We start from the raw sequence: 27,194 nt of genomic DNA, 5'->3' as shown, positions 1-27,194 counted from the left end.
CCACTAATTTTTTAGTTGAATGAACTGTACAAGTTTTAGCTAGCCATGTGACTTTTTTTCTATAAAAAAGGAATATGCTGTACTTTTTTCTTTTTTTTAAATTGTTTCACAGAAGGTTTGTTCCGTCTGCGATATGGATTTATTTTTGTTCCATCCAATAAAACAAACATATTGTAAACATGAATTTTCTGTGTTTGTGTGTGTTATAAACTCCTTTACATTTACATTTGGCTTTAACACCGTGACACTCACCAGAATAAAGCACTTACTTCATATTTAGTATCATGATCAAACAAAATTATTTATTCAATGTTAATATTTAAGAAAACCTGTAAACATGTAATTTTAATTATTTTATTTCATTTTTCTTATTATTTTACTCCTTTTGTTGTCTAAAACAATGTTATCCCAATAAATGCATTATAAAAAAAATGTGAACTTTAAAAATGTCCGAAAATAAAAATTTAAATAATAATAAACAGAAAAAACTCCACGGCATTATTTTTAGCCACCTAAGAAAACGAAGGGGTCTTGAGTGAGATCGGTGCGTGATATTTTAATTCTATTCTCACCCGTATTTGGACAAAATCCATTTCCTTGATTCTATCCGTAATACGGGTCGAAAAAAAATGCGAGTCCCGTTTCAAATAACTTCCTCTTTAGGGTCTCTAGATAGGGTGCAATAAGCGGTTATTATACGCACTATGTAGTGCATTGATTAAGGGAGTAAGGAACAATTTGGGATTCAAACTTTTAAGACGCGAGACGAACACCAGGGAGAATAAACATTGGCATTATTGGAGTTTACAGCGTTCAAGTGTAAAGTTTTATTTGACATATTCGTTACTTTTAGGGGAAAATCTGATCAAAGGCGACGCCTTTTTTTCTCTCGCTAAAATGGCGCCAACGATTCAAACTCAAGCGCAGCGCGAGGACGGGCATCGGTAAGTGTGTTAGCTTTTCGGCTAAGCTAACCTGTTAGCCATGTTAGCTAACACGTCAGAGCACGTTTTGTAGACCGTGACTCTAATTTAATTTGTTTTAGTCACGGAAGGAAACGTGTTAAAGTCTCAGCAATTAGTTCCAGATTCAAATTGACAAATGGTTTTGTTTTATTTCACCTAAGAAGAAGCTAACGAGTGCTACCTAGCATAACATAGTGCAATACAGCAACGCAGCTCCAACAGTTATTAATGTTATTGTTCAGATTATTGACTCTCATTAGTGTGTAAATGAAGTGAGTTGAGACAGAATATCGTGTATTGTGTGTGTGTGTCATGTATATCGTCCCAAATGGATTTAAGAATGTAGACGCTATTTTTTAACTTCTTGTGTTGTGAACTTACGATGTAGGACTTTTACCTTCACTGGACACAAAGTGCACATCATAAGCGTTCATACCACCTGTAGAGATGTAATGCACTTTGATAGACACTAATAGAGAGTGTACAGTTAATACACACCACAAAGACACTAATAGAAATTGTTCACTTAATACACACCACATAGACACTAATAGAAATTGTACACTTAATACACACCACATAGACACTAATAGAAATTGTACACTTAATGCACACCACATAGACACTAATAGAAATTGTACACTTAATACACACCACATAGACACTAATAGAAATTGTACACTTAATGCACACCACATAGACACTAATAGAAATTGTACACTTAATGCACACCACATAGACACTAATAGAAATTGTACACTTAATGCACACCACATAGACACTAATAGAAATTGTACACTTAATGCACACCACATAGACACTAATAGAAATTGTACACTTAATACACACCACATAGACACTAATAGAAAGTGTACACTTAATACACACCACATAGACACTAATAGAAAGTGTACACTTAATGCACACCACATAGACAGACTAATACATATTGTACACTTAATACACACCACATAGACACTAATAGAAAGTGTACACTTAATGCACACCACATAGACACTAATAGAAAGTGTACACTTAATACACACCACATAGACACTAATACATATTGTACACTTAATACACACCACATAGACACTAATAAAAAGTGTACACTTAATGCACACCACATAGACACTAATAGAAATTGTACACTTAATGCACACCACATAGACATTGAGAGTGTGTACACTTAATGCACACCTCATAGACACTAATAGAAATTGTACACTTAATGCACACCACATAGACACTAATAGAAAGTGTACACTTAATACACACCACATAGACACTAATAGAAAGTGTACACTTAATGCACACCACATAGACATTGAGAGTGTGTACACTTAATGCACACCACATAGACACTAATAGAAATTGTACACTTAATACACACCACATAGACACTAATAGAAAGTGTACACTTAATGCACACCACATAGACAGACACTAATACATATTGTACACTTAATACACACCACATAGACACTAATAGAAAGTGTACACTTAATGCACACCACATAGACACTAATAGAAAGTGTACACTTAATACACACCACATAGACACTAATAGAAAGTGTACACTTAATACACACCACACATACACTAATAGAAAGTGTACACTTAATACACACCACATAGACGCTGAGAGAGTGTACACTTAATACACACCACAGACACAAGTAGAAAGTGTACACTTAATACACACCACATAGACGCTGAGAGAGTGTGTACACTTAATACACACCACAGACACTAGTAGAAAGTGTACACTTTGTACAAAGAGCAGGGGATTTGAATCCTAGTTAGCACATGATTGATAACGTAGTGCAGTAGATAGGTTGGAAACTGCCACTACTTTAAGCACGATTTGACACAGTGCTCTATACCTTAAGTCCAGAAATGAGCACACTTTGGCTCATTCAGGATCCAATACAGAAGGTGAGCAGCTGTTATATTCATATCTGTCTAATTCGCTTGTTTTTTCCCTCTCACACAGGAGCTCATCACACAGAACTGTACCTGAGAGGTACAGCCTTGTTTCATTTCATATTCTTCTAATAATAATTATTAATTGCTATTGTAATGGTATGTTTTATTCAGGCTGTTTGTTTTTGTGTGTTTACTTAGGTCTGGTGTTGTGTGTCGGGTTAAATACTGTAACAGCCTCCCTGATATCCCATTCGACCCCAAGTTCATTGCATATCCCTTTGACCAACACAGGTGCACAGGGGAGGGGGAAAACACAGCCAAAATAGTATTTATTTTGTTTTACATTTTATACCACTTAGACATGAGAAATTTGCAGGTTTAACGTTGTTGTGTGTGTGTGTGTGTGTGTGTGTGTGTGTGTGTGTGTGTGTGTGTTGGTGAAGATTTGTGCAGTACAAAGCCACCTCACTCGAAAAACAACACAAACATGAGTTGCTCACAGAGCCTGACCTAGGAGTGACTATCGACCTCATCAACCCTGATACCTACCGCATTGACCCTAACAGTAAGTATTCATGTAATACACAACATGTAGACACTAATAGAAGGTGTACAGTTAATACACACCACATAGACACTAATAGAGAGTGTACAGTTAATACACACCACATAGACACTAATAGAAAGTGTACACTTAATACACACCACATAGACACTAATAGAAAGTGTACACTTACACGGACACGCATGTGTTTCTTAGTTTTGCTAGATCCTGCGGATGAGAAGCTTCTAGAAGAGGAGATCCAGGCGCCCACTAGCTCCAAAAGGTCAGAGGTCAACATTATGCATTTGCATCTCCAGATATAGGATCCAGTAATAATTTGCATACAATTAAATGGTTGCAGTCTTTGAATGTGTATTAGTTATTTTTACGTGTGTGTGTATGTGTAGGTCTCAGCAGCATGCAAAGGTGGTTCCGTGGATGAGGAAGACGGAGTACATCTCCACAGAGTTCAACCGATATGGTGTGTCCAACGACAAAGTAGAGGTCAAGTGAGTAGGCTTTTCTTTTTCATACATACATAGAAACACAAACACACTGTGCTCTTCTGAAGTCTAGTTAAACAGAATTCCACCTTGCCAGTGCTGTTTTAATTACTCTCTGTGTGTGTGTCTGTGTGTAGGATCGGTGTGTCCGTAAAGCAGCAGTTCACAGAAGAGGAGATTTACAAGGACAGAGACAGTCAGATCTCCGCCATCGAAAAGACCTTCGAGGATGCCCAGAAAAATGTGAGTGCTCGTTCAGGCTAATGCTAATGTTAGCAAGCTAGCAAGACTAGTTCTGCCATTATCTTATGCTAATTCTAATAGCTTAATCTAGAACTAGGGTGGGTTATTAATGTAGATTTTACTGTTTATGAGACCATTAACACATTTTAATTGTTTCACACAATAACTCTTAACCATTGAAGCACAGTTAGAATCGTGTAATTAAATGTTAAACCAGATCACACCTAGCGTTAGCTTTCAAGTGAAAATGAAATATCTTTATTTTTCCCCACCTATGTTTTAATAGATTACACAGCACTACAGCAAGCCAAGAGTTACACCTGTGGAGGTGTTGCCCGTCTTCCCTGACTTTAAGGTCATGGTCACACACACACACACACACACTTACTTTGGAGCTTTGACTGTAAATGAACGTTAAAAAAAAAAAAAAAAAAAATTTGTGGTGTTTCTCTTTTCCTTCTCCTCTGTGCAGATGTGGATAAATCCATGTGCCCAGGTCATCTTCGACTCTGACCCCGCTCCTAAAGATGTCACCAGCACTGCAGCTGTAGATATGATGTCACAGGCTATGATCAGGTGTGTGTGCATGAGTGTGAGTTGCTCTGGCAGCTTTTTGTGTTTGTAAATAAGGATTTCTGTTCCTTTTCTTTGAAGTAAATGTGTGTGTGTGTGTGTGTGACTCCACAGAGGAATGATGGACGAGGAAGGGAACCAGTTTGTTGCATACTTCCTGCCCAACGAGGATACACTGCGCAAGCGGAAAAGAGACGTGGAGGAGGAATTGGACTTCATGCCTGAGGAGCTGTACGAGCACACAAACACACACAAATACGCTGTGTCAGCTAAATCCTTACACTTAACAATGCAGGTCTTCCAGAGGAGGATTTCCTCTGAGAAATTGGAAGGAACATCGCATGCGTCCGTCTGTTATGTTCCAGCAATTGTGTTAGTGACGTTAACTGTCTGTCCGTAGATACGACTATAAGATAGCGAGGGAGTACAACTGGAACGTGAAGAACAAAGCAAGCAAAGGATACGAGGAGAACTACTTCTTTATCTTCAGAGATGGAGACGGTGTTTACTACAATGAGCTCGAGACCCGGTAGGTTCACATCTTATCACATATCACCCCTAAATATTTAAAGGTCAAGAACTGATGTATACCACAAGCGAATGACTCTATAATATTAAATAGCGAATACACCTCAAGGTTGTTATTGGAGTTACTAAACACGTATTGCTCATTAGCTAGTTAGCTTAGCAGTTACGGAAGTACAGTATTCTATACATCAAATCATAAAATGAAGCATCACTTGCATATAACATCTTGATAAACTTCTGAAAATGAACTGGACGAGCTTAACTCTGTAGTGCGATTGGGGCAAAACTGTTCTGTTGTACCTATGAGTGTTATAAGCGTGTGTTGTGTTTGTCAGGGTGCGTTTGAGTAAGAGGCGTGCAAAGGCCGGTGCTCAGTCCACTACCAACGCTGTGCTGGTCTGCAAACACAGAGATATGAACGAGAAAGAGCTGGAAGCACAGGTCTGTAAACACACACTAAATTACAGTGATATTCTTACACACATACTTGTTTATATCTCTAAGTGTTAATGAAATTGTGTGTGTGTGAAACGCAGGAAGCTCGCAGGGCTCAGCTGGAGAACCATGAGCCAGAGGACGAGGAGGAAGACATGGACAAGGACATCCTGGACTCTGGTATCACGAACACACTGTTATTGCTGTTGTTAATGATTCCATTGGTTCACATTTGCATTAAGTTAAACTCATGTTTGGTTCCTTATCAGTGGCTCCACCCATGTCACTTCCTGCACTATGTGTGTATGTAAATTAATATCCATCTCTTCCAACCCAGGTGATGAGAAAGAGAAAGGCAGCGAGAGCGAGAACTCGGACAGCGGCTCCGACCAGGATGAAGAGGACGAACGGCGTGGCGACAACGAGGAAGAGGAGGAGGAAGAAGAGGAAGAAGTGGGAAGGAAGGCAAGCGGTAGTGAGAGCGGAGAGGACCGGCAGGCTCGTGACGAGGAGGAGATCTTCGGTAGTGACGACGACAGCGAAGAAGAGGACGAGGGCAGAGAGCGGAGGAGGCGAAGCAGCGGAAGTGAGGAAGAGGACGCAGAGGAAGAGGGAGGAAGGGCTAGCGGCAGTGCCTCACCCGCCCACAGCAGCAGCGGCCAATCAGAGGGAGGGGGAGGGCAAAGCAACAGCGACAGGGGGTCGGACTCCAGTGACGGAAGTGACAGTGAATGAGAGATTGTTCCTTCTTTTATTTATGTTGACATCTTTCTTGCTCTAACACTTTATGTTCCTGCTACACCGTTCTGTTAGAATCAATTTTAATCAATTCTAACCAAACCTCAACAGTCTGTTGTGAGTGTGTGTCTAGTTGCAGTCAGTTTACAAACGATTGTGTAATCTGCATACACTGTGACCTGTACCAAATGACACCTTCTTTTACGCTGTCTCATTAGAATAATCTCTTCAAGGGTAGATGCGGTGTGCTTGAGCAGGGAAAACGCTGACGGTAAACGCGCTAGATTTCAGCATTTACACTCAGTGACCTCCTCTGTCTCTTTTATGCCACAGCTGCAGCAGATGCTGATGCTAAAAACAGATCCTAACCTTTATATGTCCTAATGAATATACATCTTCGCATCAGAAAGATCGGTGCATTGCTCCTCTTCCTCCACAACCCTGTTTTTCTATTTCTTTATTATGATCCAAAGGTCATTCTGAAATTTCTGTACTTTTTGTTTTAATAGCTTTAGAAAGTCTCCTCACGTCATCACTTTGCTGTATAAACTGCTGTAAATAAAGAACAACCTGTTCATTTGTTTAAAAAATGTGACTTTCCTTACATATTTTTATTTCTTTATCATATGAGCGTTAATAAGTTTGTCCGACATCTTCCGCACGGAGGAGTTGACATTTTTCGCGTTTCCTCATAACAAGCTGATGCTAGTGGCCGAATGACTCTTTATAACTGCTATAATATTATGAGAACAGGAATTGACTTGATTTTGTGGAACTTCAATGATATTTAACTATAAACTGATTTAAAAGGTACATTTTAGTGTTCTTTAATTTAAAAAAATGTAATGTTACAGGAGTGTTGAGGGTTAATATCACAAATTTTAAAACAACTTTAATATGTTTATTTTAATCAAGTCTATAATTAAGTTCACATAAGCTTTATTGTACAATTTCCATTGAAAACAAATGTTAATACAAATGCATGACTGCCTTTTCTCCACTGGTCTGAGATCAGCTGTGAGGTTATTCCAATATAATCGTCTTCGGTATACAGACGGATGGAGCGCTGATCCTGAACAGTCAAATATTTCAGCGAAAGAATGACAATTTCTCCTTCAGCCACTCCTCAGAGAGATCGTCTGCGTTACGGATTTCAAAAACCTGCAGGATGTAAACGGTGCTCTAAGTAAGAATGGCCAGAGTCATGATTGTAGTAGTTTGATCTGTTACTTGTTATTTCTTTACCTTGGTGAGCTCGGCAGATTGAACGAGCCTGTTTTTACTGCCGGCGTACATCATCTGCTGCTCCGGTTTACAGCCTGTAGAAAGAAAACATAACGTTTATACCTTGATCTTATTCACTCTCTTGTTCTGCTCAGGGTCAATGAGGTCAACCACATCTCTTTGTGCAACATCTCATTCGGCAGAAATCTAAACAATCAATTAACAGGGTTCTCAAGTTTTAAAGACAGGCAAGTGTGACATCTCCACCCCCCCCCCACCCCCCACCCCACCAATCAAAATAATAATAATGGGGGATTAAGGATCACTGACCGCAATTTAAACAAATACAAAGTATTTGTGTAGTTTCCATGTATTAATTTGTGTGTATGTGTGTCTGAGAGAGAGAGAGAGAGAGAGAGAGAGAGAGAGATTATGACTGGTGGTGTTTATTGTAAGTGTTTGTTGCCTTTTTGGACCCCTTTATCATTTGTAATGTTGCTCCCATATAAAACAGTTCAGCACAAGCCCAGACATTTTTAGGGTCATGATTGAGGACAATGTCCCTTCCAGAGACAAGCTGTTTCCTGTTGAGCTTTTGTTCAAACCGACCATCGAAAATACCCTCGCTAATGTTTTTTTTTTCATTGGTTGTTGCGTTAAATCTTATCCAGATAGTGCTATTTTCCGATTGGCTATTGTGTAGCCTCTTTTTTTTGATTGGCTGATAAGTGTCAGGCTCGAGACGCGCTCGAGACGAGCTTGATTCCTGCCCGGTTCAGTATTAAATATATGATAAATAGTCAAAAAGTTTTTCTGCATGAGAAATACGATGTGTGGCAGGAGACAAAAGACCAAAATGAGTGACTGTCACTCTCAATGCGTGACACTTGACGGCCCTGAATTAAGTCACTTGTTAATTTACAAAAACATTACGTAGACATCCCTCTTAGCACTACAATCTGCATCGATTCAATTCAATTTACTTCTATAGCACTTTTCTTCTATAGAAAAAAAAATATGAATAAATATATACAATTAAAGTTTCAAATTAATTTTTAAAAAGATTAGGCTTAGATTAAATAGTTTAATTTTTAAGTTTATTTAAAAAACTATAGCTGTCCGTTACTTGTTAGCTACATTAGCGTCGTAGCTTCAGTGCACAACTTTGGGATTTGGGACCACAGTACTTATTTATATAAAAAAATCAAAACAAATCATCTAGAATCTGTATTTTCTTTGACAAACACATGACAAATATAATAGTACACGTAGCGTTATGCTTGCTGTTTAGCTAGCTTGCTCTCTAGTATGCTAACTAGTTTGTTTTCTTTAGATATGTTCTTAAAAATAAACTGAGAATTAACTGATGGCAAAAAAAACAAAATAAAGATGTTTAAATTTTGAAAAAAGTCCTAATTAACAAAGAGCCTTACTTACCCACAGGACTGGAGAAAATGAAACACAGCGGGTAGGACACTCGGCCGTCGGAGTGCGTTAGCTTGTAGCTGTACACTATGTATGTGCACTTTGGTTAAGTTAAAATGACATTTTCAGGGAAGTTAAACTGTGTTTTGGTACTGTTTTATCATCAATGTGAAAGTGTGTCAGGGATCTTAATCTCTGATGGCATGTGGACATGTGGTAGCCTAGTGGTTAAGGTGTTGGGATACCAATCGGAAGGTTGTGAGTTTGATCCCAGGTTGCGACCAAGCTGCCACTGTTGGGCCCCTGAGCATGGCCGTTAACCCTCAGTTGTGAATGAGATCATGTAAGTCGCCCTGGATAAGGGTGGCTGTAAATGCAATCATTGTTCCACACTGTTTTGTAATTGTGTCGAAATGGATGTGACAATCACGCTGTCCTAAAAACAGTGTTAGTGCACATACTACTAATAATTTTCCTCAGATTTCATTAACTTAATCCCTGATTTACATCAAAAGCATTTCTTTGTGCTGCTTAAGTAACTATAATGTGCTATAATCTGTTACACGGTTATAGGCTAATAGTGACTAGCTAATTGGAACACTGCTTATAATTAGCTTGGTAATTGGAGATACAAAACATCGACTCTATTATATATTATTCTTTTTTTTTTAATAATAATAAATTGATGAGGATATCGAGGCTGGCGCTCTGGAAGCTCTTCTCGCAGATCGTCCAGAGAAATGTCCTGTAACATGAACATCACATGTTTAACCACAGTGACTATAGCAGATTGTGACTAGTGATATGAGCTCTTTCAGGCACCTACCTCATATTCCTCTTCTAATATGACCAGCTGTTTCTCCATATCAATTTTCACTGAAACAAATGTACGGTTTGTACGGTAAATGTTGAGGGTTTTATTTTTTTATATATTACTTGATGTATATGCATGTGGCTGAAAATCACGTGATAATAAAATAAATGAATCCTGTGTGTGACGAAAGGGATCCAGGAAAAATGAAAAACAAATGATCATCTGATCACAAATCATGTTTTTTTTTATTTTTTTTTATATATATTCTAAATAAATTCATTCTGTATTAAAAATGAATGAAAAAAATACAAATCGAGTAAAAAATTGCATGTAAAAATATGAACCTCGAATATCACAAAGTATAAAAATTAATTTTTTATTTTTTTTATTTTTATAAATTAATTAATGACTTAATTCTGTTGGGGGGGGGAACGTTAAAACGAGATGTACATTTCTCTAAAAGTTTTAATGGAATATGTGGTTTTAAAAGTAATAAAGTAAAATTTAATTATACTGGAACAAAGCCCTATCTATAATAATGATTAATAATTTATCTCTTAAATTTCTTGAAGTTCCAGAGAAATACTCACTCAGTATGGCGGCGTTGGTGGTCTCCTTCCGAAAACGAAACTTCTTCAGTTTCTCCGTCAGGCTTGGATCCACCTCACACACGACCAGTGAGCTCGACTGAAACGTTTCATTTGTTTTGTATTTATATAGTTGCTTTATATTCTCTTGATTTGCTTCTTTATAGCTATTTTACATCACGGCGATTTCAACAAACTGTCATTCAAATTCGTTTCTATAGCGACAAATAAAATGCTGACAGAGGAGCGTGTGATCGTTTATGTGGCGAAGCTACAAGCTGTGTTCATTTGTTTATTTCATTTGTTCAATTTTTAATAAATTAATAATATTAAAAAGTAAATATGAAGAAAATGGCGAGGACAGCTTTAATGCAAGTTGTTTCACAACACGAATTGTAACTTTAAAGGGATAAAGCTATAAGGGATATAGCTATAAGGCTAATGGATAATCATAGCTACTATTGTAGCTAAAACACAATTTTTTTCTGTTTTGTGTTTCTTAAAGACACTCAGCATGTGACTAAAATTGTGCAATTCTAGTTCTCTCAATTCGAAACTAAATTCACACAGGAGCGGTTCAGGAAGGTGCAGCTTTATGTAACTTCTGTATTAAATCACAAAATTTGTCAAGAAATGTTTCGTAACTGAAATGTAACTTACATCTTGCTTTTAAGATTTTAAAAACAGGAGATTTTTATTAGCTAGCGAGAATAATAAAAGAAAAGAAAAGTCAGTGGTCTGTGAATCGTACTGCATATGTTTGCTGGGCGCAGAGACAGGAAGTGTTACAACACAAACTGTCTCACAAACCAACTTCCTGTAGTGCCGACAACAACAAAAATAAAAATAAAAATACACACGACACTGACATAAAATCAGGACTAGACCAGTATACACATATTATACTGCATGTGTGTTTCTTCAGCAGATGCACCGTGGAACATCTGGAACGATCTAAGAACATTCTAAAAGTGTAGAAATTGTAGAAAGTTTCCTACCATGGTTGTAGAGCGCGTCCTGGACTAACACTAATTTCCGTGTTTAACAGCAGCCGCGTATGCGACAGGATGCTGCAGTACAGAGAGGGTGTTAACACTCACGAAAAACACTCACATTAACACAATGACAACACAAACAAGAGGAACCAGAGACAGTCTGGGACCATGATTTCCATCGCCAGAATCTGAATCTTGACCCAAAGGTCAACTGTGACATCAGATGGATCAGATGTGCACACAAACAAACAAACAAACAAACAAAAACTGTACGACGTTCTTTTGGATGGTTTTGTCTTGTTATAGCATCTGATTATCGTCTACACTACACTCTGATTGTATGATAATTAATTAAGGAATTATTCATTATTATCACATGCTGTTATCTGGATCTGGTCTGGGATGAACTGATACCACTGAGGGTCTTAACCTGCTAGTAATAAAAAGAAATGGAAGCGAGTTGCACACAAATAACATACTTCTTAAGAAGAAAAAGTAAAAAGACAGATGAACAAACGACAAAATGAATAAATACACATTTTAATAGCTGATAAAAAGCTAAATAACTATCTAAACAAAAAGAAGAAGAATACAGATACACTAGTCTCTCTTTTTACACACACACTTCTCTCGATCTATTTCTCTCATACACACACACGTCTCTCTCTCTCTGTCTCTCACTCTCTCACACACTAATGGTCTCTGTCTCTTTTTACACACAGACACACACATGTCTCTCTGTCTCACACACAAAAACTCTGTCTTTTTACAAACACACACGTCTCTCTCTCTCTGTCTCTCAATCTCTCACACACTAACGGTCTCTGTCTCTTTTTACACACAGACACACACACACACGTCTCTCTGTCTCACACACAAAAACTCTGTCTTTTTACAAACACACACCTCTCTCTCTCTCTCTCTCTCTCTCTCTCTCTCTCTCACACACACACACACACAATGTGTCTCTGTCTCTCTTTTTACACACACAAACTCTCTTTTTACAAACACAAACACAAACACCGCTGTCTATTTCTGTCTCTCACTCTCTTTCTCACACACAAAAACTGTATCTGTCTCTTTTTACACACACAAACACACACACACACACACACACACACACACACACACACACACACACACACACAGTCTCTCTTTTTACAAACACCTCTCTTTCTGTCTCTCTCTCACATACACACTAACTGTCTCTGTCTCTTTTTCACACACACACACACACACACACACACACACACACACACACACACACACACACACACAAACGGTCTCTGTCTCTTTTTCACACACACACACACACACACACACACACACACACACACACACACACACACAAACTCTCTGTCTCTCTGTTTACTGTCAAACTGTTTCAAACACACACACACCGCTGTCTATTTCTCTCTCTCTCTCTCTCTCTCTCTCTCTCTCTCTCTCTCTCTCTCTCTCTCTCTCTCTCTTACACACACACACAAACAAACAAACTGTCTCTCTTCTTACAAACACACACCTCTCTGTCTATTTCTCTCTCTCACACACACAGTCTCTCTTTTTACAAACACCTCTATTTCTGTCTCTCTCTCTCTCTCAAACACAAACTGTATCTGTTTCTTTTCACACACACACACACACACACACACACACACACACACACTGTCTGTCTCTTTTTCTCTCTCTGTCTCTCTCTCTCTCTCTCTCACTCACTCACACACACACACACACACACACACACACACACACACACACACACACACACACACACACACAGTCTGTCTCTTTTTCACACACACACAAACACACACACACACACACACACACACACACACAGTCTCTCTTTTTCACACACACACACACACACACACACACACACACACAAACTGTCTCTCTTCTTACAAACACACACCTCTGTCTAATTCTCTCTCTCTCTCTCTCTCTCTCTCTCTCTCTCTCACACACTCTCTCTCTCACACACACACACACACACACACACACACACACACACACACACACACACACACACACAAACTGTCTGTCTCTTTTTCACTCTCTCACACACACACACACACACACACACACACACACACACACACACACACACACACAGAGTCTGTCTCTTTTTCACACACACACACACACACCCGCGCGGTTCTCTCTCTCTCTCTCTCTCTCTCTCTCTCTCTCTCTCTCTCTCTCTCTCTCTCTCCGCAGGAGAGATTCTCCTCCTCCGCGATGTCGGGATTAGGAGCAGTGAATAGCGGCGCTTTAACATTCACATGCACTCTCATACACACACATTGAGTGCTGAGGATGGAAACTGTGTGTGAGTAAATCAGAGAGCAGCACACACATACACACACACACACATACACACACACACACACACACACACACACACACACACACACACATTTAAACCGCGGCGAGCTCTGCAAAACAGTCTGGATGCTAACGGCGAGGCCTCGGCTGAAGAGGCTAACACACAGCTTGTAGCATAATTAGCCTAGCTTACATTCTCCTGGAGTCGTTGTTGGATTTCAGCAAACTAGTAAGCATTAAAACGATGTGTTTATTGCCTTATTAATTGCAACGAATGTGTATAATAACACAATAACTCGGTTTGTGTATACATCTAGCAGATAGTGCTAATGCTAGTTATCGAAATAACGTTAGCATAAAACCAGATTGTCACTGATAAGCATTGACATTAGCTTAGCTTGTAGCTTAGCTTTTTTTTTTTGGAGTTCGCGGATTGCATTTCTGCATGCATTATTTAATTATTATTATTATTATTCATTTATTATTCATGTTTAACACAAAGGCAATGTTGAAGTTATTTCCCTGCTGTTAATTTTGCAGAGAAAATCCTCGGTGATTTCCACACAGTGGGCCATTAATGCTTCTAGCTTGATAGCATAACGAACGGAACAAATTATACACACTTTAATTTTTCATTTGTTTTTGACCACAGGGTTTTAGACCTATTTTCTTTATCCACAAACCTCAGGTTAATACCTACAAGAAACGAGCCTTTTATTATTATATTTTTAACGAACATTTTAGCAAAATTGTTGATAATAGGCGCTAATGCTAGTGTGTATTAGCAAGCTAACAGTCCAGGCGTTCGGTCTCCTTGGCAGCGGCTAGTCTTAGTTCATTAGCATCGCTTAGTTTTAAACTTTTAGACCACGTAAATGTTTTTATTTATTTTTTAACCTGGATGAAGATACAACCTGGTGATTTTTATCTAGACTTTTTTTTTTCTAAAGAAAATGCTGTTAAATTTTATAAAGTTTAATATTGAGTTATCATACTAGCGCCTTTTCCTTTACATATGTGTGCCCATGATGGTTGGTCTGGGTTTAAGTTGTTTATTAAAAGAAAGAAAGAGAGAGAAAAAAATCCATACATTTGTGAACTTAGTGAGATTTATATATTTTTAAAACAAATCATATGTAATTAGCTTTTTTAATTTAATATTGAATGGTAAAGCTAATGCTGGGGAAAAGGGAGGGGTGTCCTGGATAAATGTCAGAAAAAACATTGTTGTTGGATGAATGGAGCCCAGCCCTCTACAAAAATCCACACACACACACACACACACACACACACACACACACACACACACACACAAACACACAAGACTGCAACATTCCAGGCAAAAATGCACTGAAATCATTTATCAAACAGGGAAAATGCTTGTTGAGTTTGGATCTTTTTTTTAATACCAAGAATAAAAATGCATGCACAAAAATGTGATAAACTAGCCTAAAACAAGTTCACACGTTTCTGCACTAAGCCAATTTATCATCCCATCCTGCGTGTTACGCCAGAACCGAACAGAAACATACGAGGCCAATTTAAAACAATTTTACAATTTTTTTTGTTTGTTTGTTTATCTCGTTTACAAGGAACGGACACGTTGGAATTATCATTATTATTTTTTTACATCGTTTTTCTTTTCCTCTTCCTGCTGCATCTGAGCTCTCAGAAATTAAAATAACATACAAGAGAAACTTTTACACAGTGGATGAAATGAATGCAGGGAACTTAAAAAAAAAAAAAAAGGTCCTACTCCTAAAAGTTTGAACGTAGTGCTTTTGGGTCGTTTTCGTAGAAAGTAAAATAATACAAAGTTTTGGGTCTTGTAATGCAAGTGCCATTGGATACAGTGCTTTTCTTTCTACAGCATTAAAATGTACACTCAGCAGATTAAGTGTAAAAGTCATACAAGTTACCTTCAGCTCCTTGGGTCAAAAAGAACATGTGTGTTGTCTTTTATTCTGACTTTTAACAGTAGAGCTGACACGAATCCACTTTCTCTTTATGATCCTAAAACCCTTCTAAATGAAAAAGTATTAGAATTAATGTTTATCAGATTATCTGTTTTAAAAATAACCTTTGTAGGTAAACAATTTGTTTAGAGTTTGTTTCCATACCAGTAAAAATGTCCGTGTTTTTGGGCTCTTTAAATAACAGTTTTGAAAATATGTGGGAAATATGGAATTTTAGACCAGCAGAGTTTTTACAGACTTTATACAAAAGGAGGATGAGGGGATGAGGAGGGACATAAAGATGATACAAAGTGGATTATGCATGAAAACTAATACAGGCTTTCACAAATGTATGCATTCAGATAATGTCTGAGTTGTCAACTATATAAACACACACACAGGACATGTAGTAATAATTAATTAATAGTATAAAGTAAAAGTATATCTATAAGGATGCAAGGTTTCTGCTCAGGAAAAGGAAACTGAATGCTTGGAAAAAGAAACACACATGCATTTTGTCCTTTTAACCAAAGTGTAAGTAATCCATGCTTGATTTGTTCTCGTACATGAGCGCGCTCTCCCCCTCTCCCCCACCTTTTTTTTTTTTTTTTTTTAAATCTGTGTTTTAAATGCGTGTCGTCTTGGAAAACCAGTTCCTTTGCCCTGTTCTGAATTTCTGGCATATGGCCACTTTTTTTTTCTTTTAAATCGGTATTTGGAGCAAAATGTCACACAACAGTGTTTATCACACTTATAAGGAATCACTTTTGTGAGCTACATTCAGCTGCCAACGGGTGTAAGTCCAGGAGAGCCCGTGTGTATGCTCTATCGGGATTCCAAGGGTTAATTTGACCAAAGTGTGCAGCAAGCTAACAGAGGCCTCTTATCATGGGTTAATGTTTTGTATCTCAATGATCCTGAGCTTCTCTTAGGAAGTGGAAAGAGGAACCTGACAAGGATTGGACCGGCTCTGTAGGGAATAAACGACTGCATTTTCTCACGTCTGCATTTTGCGCAAGGTGGTGATGAAACACCTGACGTTACAGGAAATATGCGATCGTTTTCAGTCTAGTCAGTCGTGGGTTAACGAGAGTGTCTTGCTAATCCTGAATCGAGAGTTGCTGTAGTCTGCAGTAAGGCGCTCTGTTTGCTCAGCGAAGCCGATTATCTTTAAGTACATTTGTAACCTTATGTCTATAAGAAGAAGGATGCTGATGATTGTAATGAACAGTATGGAGATGATATTGCAGTGATGTTCATCACCTTTCACTTCGGTTCTGTTTTGAGAGAAGGTTCTGTGGAATCAACGTGTCATCAGACCCTCAACAAATTCTTCTGGTTCTGACAAAGTAGATTTAGCATCTTGCGTTTTAACCCTGAACCCCAGTCACTGTCTCGGTGAAGTTTGGTTTTCTGTCAGAGCCCTAAAACATGCATGTATGTAGAGTGACCAAACGTAGGCTGCTCCCCAATTTGCTGGTGACTCCTAGGTTCAGAACTGCATCCATCTGCCATGTTTAAGGATGTAGGTGTTTTCAAATGCAGTGAGTACAAATAAAAGCCTTTTATGAAAGTCAGTTTACATGCCAAATCAGGTAAGGAGTAGAATCTAGTTTAGGCTAAAACATTGTCGCTGTAAAGTGACACCTCGGTGTGCGTAGCCAACCTTCTGCTATGCCTGGAAAGATTTGACTGTGTTGTTGTAGTTTTAATACTCAGCTTAATACAGCTATGATGTTGAGGTTGGATCATGCGGGCGCATTTCTTTAAACGCACAAATAATCGAACTTACTAGCTGTTTTTCTGTTGTTTGTTCTGATTCTCTATAGCTTCTTGCTGCCTCTCACTGTGGACTCATTCCTGGATTATCTCTCCCACTTTCTCTGTGACTGCTGACTGCTGATCTCTAAACTGCCCCTTCCCTGCGCCACTGGCCCTTCACTTGGGCCAGAACCATGTGAAGCTTTTCTTATGCAGCTCCTGAGTGGACTGTAAGACTATTTAACACCAAATATCCTACACTAAAGGCCACAGCCCTTAACATTAACCCCTCACTTTCGAGAGGACTCCGATAGGGTTCGCCATGATGTTCCGGGACCAGGTGGGGATTTTGACGGACTGGTTTAAGGGCTGGAACGAATGCGAGCAGACAGTGGCGCTGTTGTCGTTGCTCAAAAGGGTTTCGAGGACCCAGGCACGATTCCTCCACATCTGTTTGGAGCACTGGCTGGCCGACTGCACTGAGATACACTTACTGGAGGCCGAGGCAAACAATGCAGGTATGTTGTTGATGGTTTGAACCATTCAAAAAAATATAAAATTCTTTGAGTTTCTAAAGTTCTATTAAAATGCAAGTGTGTGTGGGGAGCAAGGGCGTCGATTTGGGGAGGGACGGTAGGGACATGTCCCTACCAATATCCAGGGAACACTCAATTGTCCCTAGCAATAATTCGACCAAGCCTATGTATATTTATACATAACCACTGATATCTGTCTGTGTCTTGTGCTTTTTTACTTATTTCATTTAACATTTATCCAGGAATCATTAAATAAGATGAAAATATTTTACAACGGCATTCTGTAAAAAAATAGCACAACTAGTGGAGCACAAACGGTTAACAGATTTACCCCCTGCAATGAATCCCGCTTCTGTAACTCAACTCTCTAAAATGATTGGCCTTTGCCTTTTTTGAGACCCGCCTCTCTAACCCACGTCACTGTTTGATTGGCTTTGTCTTTCTCGCTAATGTGTTGAGGTCGGCTGCAGCTATATTCCGTTGTATGAAGCAATATGCAACGTGATTATGCAGGTTACCGGTATGTGAGTAAGAAAGTATTCTTATAACAACAGTTTTATGCACAAAATATGGGGAATTTTGTCCCCACCAATGTCAAATAAATTATGTCCCCACTAATATCAAAATCAAACTTTCGCCATTGGCCGGGAGGGTGGTCTGTTGCTCAAAAGGTTAACCATATCGTCCAAAGACCAAGAGTATGAACCCGGACAATGCCTGTGCCCCAGTGAGATGTGTGTAATCCCATCTCTGTAACTGTTCTTAAATAGGTTTTAGGAACCTACTGTACAGAGTTTGGCCAAACACCACCTATTAAAAACCCTTTTCTCTCTCCAGCCATAGTGAGCCAGTGGCAGCAGGAGCCCAAAGAGAAGGTTGTGTCACTGCTGCTTTCGCATTTACCCCTGCTGCAGCCACGGAACAGCGAGGCCAAGTGTGAATACATGAAGCTGCTACAGCAGGTGCTGAGCCACACCATCGAGAGCAGCATTTTTGTGGAGGAGAGCCGCCAACTGCTCTCCTATGCCCTCATCCACCCAGCCACCACGCTTGATGATCGCACCAACCTCGCACTGTGGCTTAACCACCTTGAGGAACACCTGTCTGCTCGACCGCCTCCTGGACCGTACCACCATCATCACGGCCGACAGGGCTCAGACGAATGGACAGGTCCGACCGACTCCCTGGAGGTTGCACATGCCTGGCATGATAAATCACCGTCAACATGTAGCTCGCCTGCCGGCCAGAACGGGCACATGTCTTTTCCCGGTGTTGGTGGAGTGCCCTCCCCAATGAACAGCAATAGCACAGGTCAGTGGTGCGTGCAGGAATGTTAGTTTGGGAAGCGTAAAACAGTGCGGATCAGTGTTGTGGGAAGTCTTAAAGGCGGGGTCTCTGATTTTTGAGAAATTCTTCAGAAAACTGACTCGGGCCGAAAACAAACAAACAAAACAAAAATCAAAACTAACGTGTAGCCAATTAGCAGAAAGGGGCGTGTCTTGTCAATATGGGCAGAGAAAGTGTGCAGTGCGCATGTGTGACATTAGCAGAAAGCGGTTTTAACATTGACATGGAGGATAAAACCAAAGAAGGAAAGAAAAGAGAGACTTACGATAAGGACAAGAAGTAGGACGTGTTAATATAGGATCAGCTTTCCAGCGCTGGAGAGGACTGAAGGAGCAGGAAGTTGGCCACATATTCACAGATTGGAGTTTCCTGAGTCAATAACTCCTGAGCTAAACGCTGTTACTACACAAATAACACCTCTTTTCTATCGTAGTAATGTAGAGAGGCAGCTACAACCGCGTTTTGTGTAGTAACAGCGTTTAGCTCAGGAGTTAATGACTCGGGAAACTCCGACCTGTGAATATGTGGCCGACTTTACTTAAGACGCCGAGGCGCTTTTTCCCTTCTCGATAGGTGAGTAACGTTGGTTTTGCTTTGTTACACAGAACTAATATATGCCTTTGTCCTTTACATGATTATGCTTGTGTGTCATTTTTGCTTGTTTGTTTATCTACAATCGTATTGTTCTTCCCTTCAGCTATGATAAAGACACGTTTCTTTCTGTTAGTCGCCCGGGTTACGTATGTATGTGTGGGCGGAGCTATCGATACAGGGGTGGGACCCATTTGGGTTAGGGGCGTGTTTGTTTTGGTGATTTCAAATGTCGACATTGGCTTTAAAAAATCGGAGACCCCACCTTTTAAGTGTACGTGTTAAGTGATAATTAATTGTTTTTATTTTTTAGGCCTTTCTGGTCAGGTACAGCAGAGCTCAGTGACGCGGTCGATGTCTCTTATTCCTGCCAACCAACCGGGTTGTAGCTCTGATTGGCTGGGCCAGGACGAAATGGGTGGGCGCCAGGGAGCCACAGGGGCGGAGCATGCACCACTGTCTCCACAGGGCAGCGTAGCTTCCTCAGGCAGTGAGCAAACAGAGGATCAAACCAATACACGGAACACGTTCCAGGAGGACGGCAGTGGCATGAAGGGTAAAAAAATTTGTCCAATAAATTAACTCTTATTAGTACTGCAGTTAGTGTTACGCAACATGAAATCTTGTGCGTGCGTGTCCTAGACGTGCCAACGTGGTTAAAGAGTCTCCGTCTGCACAAGTACGCATCCCTTTTCTCCCAGATGAGTTATGAGGAGATGATGGTTCTAACCGAACAGCATCTTGAGTCACAGGTCAGTATTTTATTCATCTTCTGCTCTCACTGGCATGTTTCATTGTTTCAACAAAGGAGGATTTATTTTGCAGAACGTGACCAAAGGAGCTCGGCACAAGATAGCACTGAGCATTCAGAAGCTGAGGGAGCGACAGTGTGTCCTCAAGTCTCTTGAAAAGGTCAGCCGTGCAAAATGTCAAGCATGTTAATCGAGCTTTTCTTTGTATGCGATTCAGCAAACTTTAATATCACAACCTTCCACAGGATATCCTTGAAGGCGGAAACGTCCGGAATGCCCTGCAGGAACTTCAGCAGATCATCATCACGCCCATCAAAGCCTACAGCTCGCTCACCACTACCCAGAGAGAGGTGGAGCCTGGAGCCACACCCACTGAAAAAACCGCCAATCCTGTGGAAGAGAAGGACGCAGGTGTAGAGGGTTTTCAGAGCCACAATCCTCCACCCTGCGACGGGGAGCCTTCGTCCACGCCCATTTCAGAAGGAGACATTCCTGGGCAGTTTACGCGCGTGATGGGGAAAGGTGAAGCCTCAAAGTAGCTTGTAGTTTCTAAAAATTGAAAGAATAGATACACACAGCTGTACATGTGCATAGCGGTGACTAAATGTGGTGTCTGTGCGTGTGTGTGTTTCAGTGTGTACGCAACTGTTGGTATCACGGCCCGATGAGGAGAACATTAGCTGCTACCTGCAGCTCATCGAGAAGTGTTCAACCCATGAGGTGATTCTCTGCAGAAATTGTGATTTTCAGACCTAAATGACCATTTTAAAACCTCTTTTGTGTTGTTGAGGTGCACACATTGTGTTTTAGCCATGCTCTTATAATACTTGTGTGTCTGGCCTTTAGGCGTTCACGGAGACGCAGAAGAAGCGCTTGGCGTCTTGGAAGCAGCAGGTGCTGAAGCTTCTCCGCCTTTTCCCACGGAAAGCCATGCTGGACATGCCCGTGTACCGACAGAAAGGGTCTGTCTCATTCACCCGCTCCCGCCCTCCTTAGCCTAGTTCTGCCTCTGTTAATACTCAGCAGACGCTCTGATTCAAAAATACTTCAAGACAATTGAGAAAACAGTTCAAGGTGTTTCCATGAGCTTCGGGTCCTGATTTGAATTCTGAGTCGCATTGGATCAAAACATGTGCTAAGTGAACAATGAAAAGCATACAGAGAATCTGAATGTGGCTGTTTGTGTCTGTAGGTGGGCGTATGGTTCAAACTCTTTGCCCACAGCAGGCTCTGTGGGTGGAGGTGTGTCTCGTCGAGGTCAGAGGCAGTTCCCCTTGCCCCCTCGTGGAGCGCCGCTTCCCAGTCGCATGGGGATCATCACACACTCTCCACGTCACACGCTTGCTAACCAGCCAGCTGTCAGCACACAGGGCAGACAGGTGTGTGTGTGTGTGTGTTTCTGTCTGTGTGTGAGAAGGTTGCCGGGCCAGACTGTATCGATTTGACAATGTGATGTGTGTTTTAGAACCTGTGGTTTGGGAATCCTGGGGGGAGTAACAGTATGCCGAGTCAGAGCCGGAGCTCCGTGCAGAGAACACACTCCCTCCCTGTACACACATCTCCACAAACCATGCTCTTGTTTCAGCAACCAGGTATATACACACACCTTATGTTTTATTTTACACCTTGTACATAATCACTCATGCTCTCTTTTTTTTTTTTTTTGTCCTTCCCAGAATGCCCCGTTCCAGGGACTGACCTGGAGATCAATCCCACGCTGGAGTCACTGTGCCTCAGTATGACTGAACACGCCTTAGGAGGTACAGCCAATCACTGCACAGCTTTTGCACACTACTGTTCAGTCAGTATCCTGTGCATCTATCTATGATTTGATGAAAAACAGTTACTGCAGGTAGAAAAGACTGAATTTATGATGGCCCTCGTAGAAAATCCTGTAAGTCCTGTTTTACACTAAGAATTGCTCGTAGCAACATTTAAATTCTCTCTCTGTCTCTCTCTCTCTCTCTCTCTCTCTTTCTCTCTGTGCAGATGGAATGGACAGAACATCAACAATATAAAAATAAAAGCAACGTTAAAAAAAAAGAGGATATTTTGCAATCTCACCCTTCTCTTCACGCATGTGCGGCCTGGAACGCGCAATCTACGCTTAAAAAAAAAAAAAAAAAAAAAAATTCACTACAAAAGAAACGGTGAGGAAATGAACTGTGTACATGTGCGCTTGATATTTTTCTACTTTATTATTCTAAGTTTATTATAAAAGGAATACAGATGACTATTATATGAGAGGCAGTGACCCGCGTGTCGGACCGCTCGGCATCCCGGAGGAAGGGACGGGAAGAGAAACGTCGCTGTCCAAGTCTCAGATGGCCTCCTCAAGTCCGGATGAACTGTGTGCTTATATCGAGCGAAAGCTGGACGGGCCGCTGAAGTGAGCTCGGCTTTGCGGGGGTTCAGCGGAGAGCGAATGTTTTGGTGCTGATATTAAGGGCTCTTGGTCTGTTCTGTCATTCATTTAGCAGTTGTAATCAAACACACACACACACACAGTTCGTTAACACGTCCTGTGTCTTATAGCTGCATTTACAAGGACTTTTTAGTATCTCTCAGAAAAACTGCAGTATTCTTTGAAATGAAAACAAGTGTGAATCAACAACAACAAAAAGACCATATGTTGACACGTGCGCACATCAGCCATCAGGAGGTTGTCCTAGTGAGTCTTCTTTTGTGACGAAGACAAAGTCCTAACGGTCCTTGTGAACGCGGCTTTAGACATCACGATAAACTGGGATCAACATTCCCATCTTTTTAACTAATCACTGCTGTGTGATGTCCTCGCCGTGCGCCTCTGGCTCCCCATGATGAAGCAGTTTGATTTTCAGGCTGTATTTTCGAACCTTGATCACTAGTGTTTTTGCTGCAGCTCATCTTTAAACCCCACAATTATTAATTTTTTTTTCTCCAAAATTAACGCAGAAATTATTGATTGGTTGCAAATACTGAACTGTAACTATGAATGCAAAGTACTTACAAACTACTAAACCTGACCACTTAGTGGACTTTTTGTAAATGTATTCAATGTTTCAATATTTATCTATCAATGTTTTGCTGTATTAATGACATGAGACGAGAACAACACAGCAGCCTGCTTACTGCTTGGTCACTGTTTGTGTGAGGAGATAGTGGCGCACATCGATGACACCAGAGACTGGTTTAAAGATCTGTTGATGGAAATCGTGTTCACACAAACACACACACACACACACACATGCTGGCACACTCTTCGTACTGACACGCTGCATGACAAGCTTCTGGGCACTTTGTGAATTCTGTTGGCAGGATTTATTATTTTTTTAATTATTAAGAGCGACACAAACTGTGTGCATCCTTAATAGTTTGCTGTTGGCTTTTTTTTTTTTGTATCAGTAATTACTGTTGTGTGAAGACTAACTTACGGGGATGGAGAATTATTTCAGCGACGTGGTTTCGGTCCCGGAGCACGACGAGTCACAAACTTTTGACATTCCGTATTTAACCGTCTGAAAGTTCCAGGAAGTGAGTCATTCAGTACAAAAAAGAAACCAAGTAGTGAACACAAGGCTAGGTCAGCGATGGAGCTCAGCGATCGCCTGATAGGATTCACCTTAAGCCCCGCCCCTCGTTGCCTGTCTGTGGTCGAAATTGTAGCCCCCGTCTGGAATTTCATTTTTTTTTTTTTTTTTTTTTAATCGGATAAATTGTCATGATTTTGAAAAAGTTGGTCAGCTCGTTCACTACAAAGTGCACCGTCGAATTAGTTTACGTTCATGAATTTAAACATTCTCACTATGGATATTCGTCTTAATCTGAATTTCTCGCTTGAAAGAATCGTGCAGAATAAGTTGTGCAGCTTTTTAAATCGATCACAGACACATTTCAGTTTAGGATTTTAAAAAACCATCTCCTCTTCATACCTTTATATAGGACACGATGTTTATATCTTGTTGGCACTTGCGTTTTTGGGGAGGAAATAAAAACCCAACTGATCACTACATGTGCTACACCAGAGTTTGGCTGACATGACTCTTAGCTAAACCTTAAGGCATAAGAAATAATTTTTCTAGCATCGACGTGTTTACAAAAGCAGAGCGACACTTAAAACTGATCTTTATCAAGCAGCCGGTTGTAAGGGTTGTACTTTTGTTTTTATATATGTATAAAAGGCAGAGCTGGACTCATTATGATCCCTTTTTTCCTTTCTCATGGGCCAATTGTACTCCCTTTCACTCACATTTCTCTCTCTCGCTCTCACTTCTCATACACACACACATGCCCAGCCCAGCCCTGGTTTGTATTATTTTACTTTCTTTTCATCCTCCGTTCCTTACAGTCAAGAGATTTTATGACTAAAACACAAAAAGGTGCTGATATATTACATTTTTTTTGTTTGTTTGTTTATGGGTCTCATATAATACGCCCTAACAGTACAGCCTGCTAGAGTGATGAACTGTAAAAGTCTTAAAGACCATTTAAAAAAGAAAAGAAAACTCTGAGAGTCATGTATACAGGTCTTCGATTTGCTCTTTATTTCCTGCAGAGCCTGATCTGTTTTTTTGTTTGTTTTTCTAGTAAAACCTACAAGAAATCTGTTTTCTGAAAAGTTTTATTTTTTTCTTGTCAATTCTTTTGGACATCCTATTTACAGCACCCTCATCAACTCTTTTAACAGGAACACACTTCATTACACACCTTTAGTTTTCTCACAAGTGCCTCACATGCACGGAGATTGAAGAAGAAATGACACCATGTGTCATGCAGATGTAGAAAATTAATCAAACAACGGTTGTAGTGAAACAGTTGCTCTCGCCAACCCAACTAAACGGTGAGCCTCAAAACGGCCGCCTTTACGGCAGTTATTTGCAACAGTACTGGTTATTTTATTTCATGCTTGTTTCCCATTTATAAAAACAATTATAGTAGTCCATTTTGTTCATTTCTTTTCTCTCTTAAAATTTATAAGAGAAAAAAACTGTCATGAGACCAGGAAAATGTTACAGCTTTACTTTTGTCACTGGAGACTCCTTCCTTAAGAGCTAAATAAACATCTCACAGAAAATGTCCACAATTACAGCTGTTTTATTGGTACAGGTTGCTAAGTTATAGAACGAGAGCAATAGCAAACTTGAACTGCCAGAACTGTTACAGGAGATAAATTGACTTCTGACCAATCAGAAGCTAGAATGTACACACCGATATGTTGGTTTAAAGGAGTAATTATACCTGGTTTGAATCAATACAATAAACATAATAATAATAACTTCCACTGCTTCTGTACACAGGTCAATAAATTATTTTCCCAGAACCGTCTACATCTAAACTACGCAGGCCGCTGTGGCTTTCTCGGATCTTTTACCTGGAAATGTTCCCCTTTAAAAACAACCTTGAAGCTACAGATTTGAACCTTAGGGACCAGGGTGTAGCTTTTCAGCTTTATTTCCCAATTTATTCCTTGGAGGATCGATAAAGAAGGTCTAATGGTGAAAAGGTCTAAAGTAAAGAAGGCACATTAAAGATACGAACCAAGAAGGCTTGATGGTACAGCTGCAGTGGAGAAAACGCTGGAAGCTCGTGATATATGTACACCATCAAGTGTGTGATGTCAAACTAGAAACCATATAAAATACAGTACCCCTTTACGCGTCGATCACAGCGACACCAGCCAATTGTGGGCATCTTTGAGCTGGTGTATGTAAAACACCGCTTTGGTGTAAAATTGCCAACTCCACTTTTAAGCTTTCAGTATGTTCATTAAGTATGTTCATTCATTCATTCATTTTCTACCACTTATCCGAACTTCTCGGGTCACGGGGAGCCTGTGCCTATCTCAGGTGACATCTGGCATCAAGGCAGGATACACCCTGGACGGAGTGCCAACCCATCGCAGGGCACACACACACTCTCATACACTATGGACAATTTTCCAGAGATGCCAATCAACCTACCATGCATGTCTTTGGACTGGGGGAGGAAACCGGAGTACCTGGAGGAAACCCCCGAGGCACGGGGAGAACATGCAAACTCCACACACACAAGTATGTTTGCAAATTAATTCTAACCACCTCGAATCAAAATGTCAGAGTACTTATTACATGATAACAATATTAACAAGAGTTTACATTTTGCCAGATCATTTTAAATACTGGCGTTTTGTTTGTAAATATGTATAATGATGAATAATGAGAAGTGGAAGTCAATGACACAGTGTCCTTGTTTAAGCCCTCAATTCCTGTCCTCTTCTCACGCGCGCGCACGGTGTCGCTGTGTGGTTTCAGCATGTCTGTTTCAGCACCACATCTCTGTGGACAGCTCCGCCTCTAACATTATAGACGCCACACCTCCATGGTTGCCATGTTGAGATGAGATATCCCTCATATTAGGTACGGGTGGCTTTCGGCTCGCCTTAGCTATAAGCTACAATAACACT

General features: G+C 40.2%; 3 protein-coding genes across 3 annotated transcripts; 2 read left to right on the top strand and 1 right to left on the bottom strand.

The window, feature by feature from the left end:
- The first annotated feature begins 707 nt into the window (after window positions 1–707).
- On the top strand, window positions 708–7,062 carry paf1 (PAF1 homolog, Paf1/RNA polymerase II complex component). Its single transcript, XM_027138732.2, has 14 exons — window positions 708–944; window positions 2,962–2,991; window positions 3,093–3,185; window positions 3,338–3,459; window positions 3,655–3,721; window positions 3,846–3,947; window positions 4,079–4,184; window positions 4,471–4,539; window positions 4,657–4,760; window positions 4,872–4,988; window positions 5,158–5,286; window positions 5,621–5,726; window positions 5,822–5,900; window positions 6,058–7,062. Exons 1-14 carry the CDS (start codon window positions 898–900, stop codon window positions 6,453–6,455), a joined length of 1,569 nt encoding a protein of 522 aa, XP_026994533.1. The 5' UTR covers window positions 708–897; the 3' UTR covers window positions 6,456–7,062.
- A 318-nt stretch (window positions 7,063–7,380) lies between these two features.
- Window positions 7,381–11,648, bottom strand: gmfg (glia maturation factor, gamma). Its single transcript, XM_027138734.2, has 7 exons — window positions 11,507–11,648; window positions 10,512–10,608; window positions 9,934–9,983; window positions 9,803–9,852; window positions 9,120–9,202; window positions 7,704–7,777; window positions 7,381–7,619 (listed from the first exon to the last, which is right to left on the bottom strand). The coding sequence occupies exons 1-7, from the start codon at window positions 11,507–11,509 to the stop codon at window positions 7,548–7,550; spliced, it is 429 nt and encodes a 142-aa protein (XP_026994535.1). The 5' UTR covers window positions 11,510–11,648; the 3' UTR covers window positions 7,381–7,547.
- Window positions 11,649–13,861: 2,213 nt separating this feature from the next.
- LOC113637893 (protein Smaug homolog 2) lies at window positions 13,862–25,359 on the top strand. Its single transcript, XM_027138837.2, has 13 exons — window positions 13,862–14,060; window positions 17,616–18,065; window positions 18,921–19,394; window positions 20,335–20,577; window positions 20,664–20,773; window positions 20,847–20,933; window positions 21,019–21,295; window positions 21,408–21,493; window positions 21,620–21,735; window positions 21,966–22,152; window positions 22,239–22,365; window positions 22,450–22,533; window positions 22,763–25,359. The coding sequence occupies exons 2-13, from the start codon at window positions 17,870–17,872 to the stop codon at window positions 22,789–22,791; spliced, it is 2,016 nt and encodes a 671-aa protein (XP_026994638.1). The 5' UTR covers window positions 13,862–14,060; window positions 17,616–17,869; the 3' UTR covers window positions 22,792–25,359.
- Window positions 25,360–27,194: the final 1,835 nt, after the last annotated feature.

Source organism: Tachysurus fulvidraco, chromosome 11 (assembly GCF_022655615.1).
Source record: "Tachysurus fulvidraco isolate hzauxx_2018 chromosome 11, HZAU_PFXX_2.0, whole genome shotgun sequence".
NCBI classification, from domain to species: Eukaryota; Metazoa; Chordata; class Actinopteri; order Siluriformes; family Bagridae; genus Tachysurus; species Tachysurus fulvidraco.
This window is presented reverse-complemented; position numbering and strand designations above follow the sequence as displayed.